Genomic DNA, 7,075 nt, shown 5'->3' on the forward strand with positions numbered 1-7,075 from the left:
ATCTCATGGCTCGTGGGTTCAAGCCCCACATCGGGCTCTGTGCTGACAGATCGGAGCCTGGAGCCTGCTTTGCATTCTGTGTCTCCCTCTCTCTCTGCCCCTCCCCTGCTCATGCTCTCTCTCTGTCTCTCAAAAATAAATAAATTTAGAAAGGATATACACACAGGGGAGAGACACACAGGGAGAAGAGGGGAAGGCCACATAGAGACCTAGGCAGGGATTGGAGTTGTGCAGCCACAAGCCGAGAAATATGCCTGTGGCCACCCAAAGCTGGAAGAGGCAAGGAAGGAGTCTCCCCTAGAGTATTTGGATGTGGCACTGCCAGCAGACATCTTGATTTCAGACCCCTGCCCTTCAGATCTGGGGGAGAATAGATTTCTGTTGCATGAAGCTCCCAGATCTGTGGTCATTTGTTACAGCAGCCCCAGGAACCTCACAACTCCTCTGCCATTCCACTTCCCACGCCAAGGCCCTCCTTTCCCTACTCCAGCTCTGACCCCCTCCTTTTGGGCCACTTCCCCATCCTCATGGATGCCCTCCCCACCCCACTCAAGCTCCAACACCCCCACTCCAGGCCACCCTCTGGGTTGATGTCCCCCGTCATCCTGTTACCAGGCAAAATATAGGATGTCCAGTTAAATTTGAATTTCAGAGAAACTTCAAAGAATTCATGCAAGATATTCATACTAAAAATATTACTTACTGTTTATCTGAACTTCAAACTTAACCAAGTGTCATGTTTTGTTTTGGGGTTTTTTTGGGGGGGGGTTGGGGGTTTTTTTTGGTGTTTTTTTTTTTGTTTGTTTTGTTTTTGCTAAATCTGGCAACCTTACCTCCTCACCCTACTCAGGCTAGAACCTCCACCTCCACTATACCAAAACTGGTCTCCACGGGATAGCCTTGGCACACCACGAGGGCTCTGACATTTGTGCCAGGCTACCCCTCTAACGGGGTACCTGTTCTCTCCGTGCAGACTCTGGTACCCCACCCTGGGCCATTCCCCACTCGGCCCCCTACTCCCACAGACACATCTCTTGTTTTGCTCACCCCATGGCTTTAAGACTGAACTGTTGAGGAAGAGAAGAGAAAAGTAGGAAAGGGAATAGAAGAAGAAGCCTGGTTGTATTTTTAAATGTGGTTTTATTCTCCCTATAATAGAAGACTTTATGTGAAGAAATGGCCTGCATTAGAGTTCTCTGGAGAAACAGAACCAATAGGATATGAAATGTGTGAATGTATAGATCATAATATACATCATAGGAATTTGGGGAATTCTAAGAATTGGCTCACGTAACTATGGGGGTCAAGAAGTCCCATGATCAGTCCTCTGCAAGCCAGAGAACCAGGACAAACAGTGGTATAATTGAGTCTGAGTCTGAAGGCCTGTAAACTGTGTGTAGTGGGTAGGGGTGGGCCTGGTGTAAGTCCTGGAGTCCAAAGGCCTGAGGCCAAGAGCGCTCATGGCCAAGGGCAGGTGAACACCTCAGCTCAAAAAGAAAAAGCCAAGAATTTGTTCTTCCTTTGCCTTTTTGTCCCATTCAGTCCCTCTGCAGATTGGATGTTGCCCACCCACACCGGTGAGGATGAATCTCCTTTATGCAGTCTATGGAATCAGATACTGATCTCCTCCAGAGATGCCCTCACAGACACACCCAGAATAATGTTTTACCAGCTACGTGGGCATCCTTTAGCTTGGTCATGTTGACACATAAAATTCACCATCACGTGGCCTCTATGGGAAATTGATAGCCCCTTTGTCAGTCATTAAGTAGAAAATAAATTATGTTCTTTGAGGATTGCCTGAGGATAGTGAGATTTCAAAAAGTTCAAATGCGGGGAGAAATCCCATTTGAAGGGTGTTCAGTGTCTTATCTTTTGACCTCTTCACCGTTTTTCAGCTCGTCCTTGTCAACGTGCCTCATGTTTCTATCTTGTGTCTACTCCTGATTTTTATGAGATTTCTGAATAAGGGCCTCTACGTGCCGACTCCAGATTTCCCACCCATTCTCACAAGCCCTTGTCTTGACTTCGATCCTCTGATTGAAACAACAAACAACTGGATGAAACAACATCCACTATATCTACAAAGTGTGGTCAAGAAATCAATAATTCCACTCACAGTTATTTTCCCACCAGATTCAGTTGCTCGCTGCTGGGATCCTCAGATGATCCCAGACCAACCCTATGGACGTTGCACACCAGCGACCTCTCAGCACCGTGACCTTGCAGATCTGGGTTTCTCATCTTCTCTTGGGGCCGATGCTGTACCACCGTTCCTGTGCCTGGGCGTGGGGCAAAGCCAGGGACCTGGCCTGTCTCCTCTCTGCCCATTTTCTGTCACTGACACAGCTACGTTCATCTTTGTACCACAGACCTGTTGCTCACGACCCCTTCCTCTTCCACTCCCTGCTGTTTCTTGCTCTTCACACATGGAAGATCCTGGACAGGTCCATCTCTCCAGGCTGAAGCAACGCGAAGAGACTTTATGACCTTTTAATTACCAACTTAGTAGGGGCGCCTGGGTGGTGCAGTCGGTTAAGCGTCCGACTTCAGCCAGGTCACGATCTCGCGGTCTGTGAGTTCGAGCCCCGCGTCAGGCTCTGGGCTGATGGCTCGGAGCCTGGAGCCTGTTTCCGATTCTGTGTCTCCTTCTCTCTTTGCCCCTCCCCCGTTCATGCTCTGTCTCTCTCTGTCCCAAAAATAAAAATAAAAAACATTGGGAAAAAAAAAATTTAATTACCGACTTAGCCCTTTTTTTTTTTTTTAATGTTTATTTATTTTTGAGAGAGAGAGAGAGAGAGAGAGACAGAACAAAGAATCCGAAGCGGGCTCCAGGCTCTGAGCTGTCAGCACAGAGCCCAATGCGAGGCTCGAACTCACAAGCCATGAGGTCATGAACCATCCCCGATATGGGACGCCCCACCGACTGAACCACACAGGCGCCCCCCTATTTAGCCCTTTGGACTTACCTGTATAGCTTTTACAAAGTTACAGGGCCAAAATCAAAACTCAAGCGTGTTTGGGGCTAAAATAGTAAGCAAAGCAGAAATACTAACTTAGGGAAGCAGCTCTTTTTCCTAAGTGCTCTCTAGTCTTGTTTTTAAATCTACTCTCAGGCCAACTGCGACTATGAATTAAACTGCTATGGTTAGAGCACACATTTCTGATCAAGTGAGTCACAAATCCAAGTCAGCCAGTCAAGGCATAATTACGCTCTTTTCTGTGTGTCTCGCCACAGGAAGCAATAAATGACCAAGGGCTATCATGCAACAAAGCTGTTATCAGACTGTGAGAAAAACCCCAGCTATCAGTAGTTACGTTATAGCTGTGCCAGCCTAATAAATTCAGATGCCTCTTGTGTGTCAGAATATTTTCCCATCACAAGTGAGGTACCAAGTAGTGTTTGGCTTTCCAAAGATCTGTCACAGTCGTTTCTACCTTTCCTGCCTGAATCACACTGGTTCATCTGTTGGCACTTAGAAGATTGTGGCCAATGGTTAACACAAGCGGAGGTGGCAAATGTGCTGTTGGCTCATGTGAAAGCCCGTGTGGACTGAGTTCAGGAATAACGAGGGGAAGATTTACGGTGGAAGGGCAGCGATATGAGTGGAAATTCCAGTAGTGGTGGAGCGGAGACACGGACGGATCAGAATGAGAGGGTTAGACCCGCCCACTGAGCTACGAGCAAGGAAATCTGGACAGAAGCACCGAACCAATTTCAGGGCTGCAAAGGGAAACTTATGTCAGGGAAGGTTGCAGGGCAGTGCTAACTTCGGTGCCCCGGCTTTGCCCAGTGGACACCTGGGGGCCTTCAGCCCTGGGCAACTTCTGCAGTGAAATGAGTGATAACAAGCCAACGAGGTGACAGGTGGCAAAAAGAGCTTCCAAAAATCTTGGTGGTGTTCTATCCCCAGCAAGAAACAAGTTTTATGTCTTTTTGAAAAACGTTACTCTCTGTTGTGGTGTCCACGCATTGGAGGAAAACTCATCTTATTGATGCAGATAAAATGCAGATAAAATACCCCTGGGTTGTGCTTATCTGTATCCAGCATTCCCCGCACCCCCCCCCCCCACCTTAAATTTTTCTCCACCAATAAGGAGGATGTGGCTATAAATGCCAGCGATCTCGGGAGCGAGATTGACCCCCGGCCTGGAGAAGAGGCACAAGGTGCCCCCATTAACGTAGGTTTCATTTTCCCTCTATTGGGCTCTTCCCTTCGGCCAGGGTTGAACTCACGGTGAGGGAGGAAGCCCAGTTCACTTCCCTGTTACGGTACCTGGGCAGCCACAGCACATACTTTATAAATTATGTTTCATCTGGGTGACACTGCCCTTTGGAATTAATCATAAGAAAAATCCTGGGAAAGATGCAGGAAGTAAATCTAGTTTTCTGCTGGCCATTATGAAGCCTGGTATTTACTTTTTAAGAATTAGTTTGACCATGGTTTGGTGTTGAAGCTGTCTTCAGATGATACTACAAGGGTGGTGGATACAGTCCAGAGAAACTTCTTAGCTTTTTTGCCCACCTCAACACACATAAAGGATGACATTCTTAGAGCATTTCTACCCAGTAAAGAATTTTAAGGAGGGGCGCCTGGGTGGCTCAGTCAATTAGGCATCCGACTTCTGCTCAGGTCACGATCTCACGGTCTGCGAGCTTGAGCCCCACATCGTGTTCTGTGCTGACAGCTCAGAGCCTGGAGCCTACTTCAGGTTCTGTGTCTCCCTCTCTCTGCCCTCCCTCGCTCGTATTCTGTCTCTCTCTCAAAAATAAATAAATACTAAAAAAATTCTAACAAAAGAATTTAAGGAAATGAAGATCATATTATCATACATGAAGAACCTGGAATTTATTTTTTTTAATTAATTAATTTATTTTAAGTAATCTCTCCACCCAACGTGGGGCTTGAGCTTAATACCCAAGAGCATGAATCGCACACTCTGGGCGCCTGAGTGGCTCAGTCGATTAAGCGTCTGACTTCAGCTCAGGTCATGATCTCATGGCTTGTGAGTTCAAGCCCCGCCTCGGGCTCTGTGCTGACAGCTCAGAGCCTGGAGCCTGCCTCACATTCGGTGTCTCCCTCTCTCTCTCCCTCCCCACCCCTCCCGGCTCACCCTCTGCCCCCCCCCTCAAAAATAAATAAACATTAATAATAATAATTCTAAAAAGTTGCACACTCAACTGATGAGCCAGCCAGGCTCCTCGAGCCTTGAACTTATTTTAAAAGGTGAAAAACTGGAAAAACGTAGATGCTCTGTTGTTAATGACTAGTCTCTTGTGAGTCTCCTCAAAAGGGACAGCAACACACCGGGTGTGCTAATGATACTGTCTGAGGTGCTCTTCTCCCAAAAACCTCTTGAGGACTTGAAATTTAGCTGAGGCAATTCTTTCCACTCCACACCATAGGAGTCCTGAATAAAATGCAATAACCCTAAAAGTGTGTGTGTGTGTGTGTGTGTGTGTGTGTGGCCTTTGAAAGGAAACAGCCAAGTACCAAAACAAAAGATGGAACTCAAAATGAGAGCAATTGGTGTATGAGACAACAAGGAAGTCCCAGGGACACTGTTACCCAGACGTCGGCCCTAATGGCCATGGGCTGGCATTTTAATGCTATCTTTGTGAAGAGGAAGGCTGTGACTGAGGGCTCATATCAGCTGGGAGCTGGAACCAAGACCTTTGCTGCAGAGCAGAGTCCAGGGAGGGCTGACCGCTCTGTGACAAGAATGTTAGACAGACCACACCCATGGCCTACAGGAAGCTTGTGCCCTGCGTGCTTTGTGTGTAAGAGGGAGTTTCCTTTGAGAAATAGAAACCCGTGCAAAAGTATAAGATCTAAATTTATACTGTCCACATGGTATGGGACTTCCGAGCCCAGAAATTAGTATAAAAGTGGGTCCTGAATGGAATGGAATCCCAGAGAGCCACGCCAGAAGCAAATGCAAAATCTCTCTTTGAGGGCACTTTTGTGACTCAAAGCACATGCAACAACAGAAGAAACAATGCATCTTGCTAAAGATATGCTCACAATGAAAAACTACAGACCTCACGAGGAAATGATCCAACGGGAGAGAAAGTCGGGAGACAGTGAATGGGAGAATTAGCACCCCAAGAGCCTGAGAAAATAGATGCTGCAATAAAAACAATCAAGGGATGATAAAATAAGGAAAAGGTGAGATGGTAGGTTGTTTAGTAAAAGAAAGATGTCAGAATACGACAGCACACATATTTGCTATAAAGTCACTGATTCATCGTGGATTATATTGAAACCAAATAATTGAAGGTAAGCTTGAAATGTTTGACCATCATACTTTGGAATAGATTGCCTACAAGGATTATGGAAACTCAATTATGTGACTCTTACAGGATTATATTTAAAACCACCCGATGGGTTTAACTTATATCATAAATGTATAAACTTTTCACTGATTTTGAGTTGCTGTATGAATAAGTTTTGTTTGTAGAAATGTTTTCTAGTTTTTTCATTTTTTCTAATTATCAAAATAAGAAATCTTCATTATTTGAGACAAATTCTGAAAAATGGAAAAGCAAGAGAAAAAAGTAGTCTCACTACCCTGAAACCCGATTAACATGTGAGCATATTCCCTTCCAGTTTTTCATTCTGTTCGATGTATCCTTTTTTTTTTCAAGATTTTATTTTTTGGGGGTGCCTGGGTGGCTCAGTCGGTTGAGTGTCTGACTTCAGCTCAGGTCATGATCTCACAGTCCGTGAGTTTGAGCCCCGTGTCAGGCTCTGTGCTGACAGCTCAGAGCCTGGAGCCTGCTTCGGATTCTGTGTCTCCCTCTCTCTCTGCCCCTCCCCTGCTCATGCTCTGTCTCTCTGTCTCTCAAAAATAAAGATTAAAAAAAAAAGATTTTATTTTTAAGTAATGTCTACACCCAACATGGGGCTCAAACTCACAAGCGTCGCATGCTCTACTGACTGAGCTACCCAGGCACCCCTTCAATGTATCCTTATGGAACTGAACTTATTTTTTATTCCCCTTATTTGATAAATTTTGCATTACAAAAGCATTTCTCCATGTTCTTAAAACACGTTATGAGCATCATTTACAT

General features: G+C 45.7%; 1 protein-coding gene across 1 annotated transcript in view; it reads left to right on the plus strand.

Moving 5' to 3' along the window:
* Positions 1-2,709, plus strand: part of LOC128311886 (uncharacterized) — a 47,938-nt gene extending 45,229 nt beyond the window's left edge. Inside the window, exon 4 of the mRNA XM_053203774.1 lies at positions 2,137-2,709. Within this exon, the coding sequence (XP_053059749.1) occupies positions 2,137-2,489 (353 nt within the window). The 3' untranslated portion in view covers positions 2,490-2,709. The remainder of the gene's footprint in view (positions 1-2,136) is intronic.
* Positions 2,710-7,075: the final 4,366 nt, after the last annotated feature.

The sequence above is a fragment of the Acinonyx jubatus genome, chromosome C1 (assembly GCF_027475565.1).
Source record: "Acinonyx jubatus isolate Ajub_Pintada_27869175 chromosome C1, VMU_Ajub_asm_v1.0, whole genome shotgun sequence".
Classification (NCBI taxonomy): Eukaryota; Metazoa; Chordata; class Mammalia; order Carnivora; family Felidae; genus Acinonyx; species Acinonyx jubatus.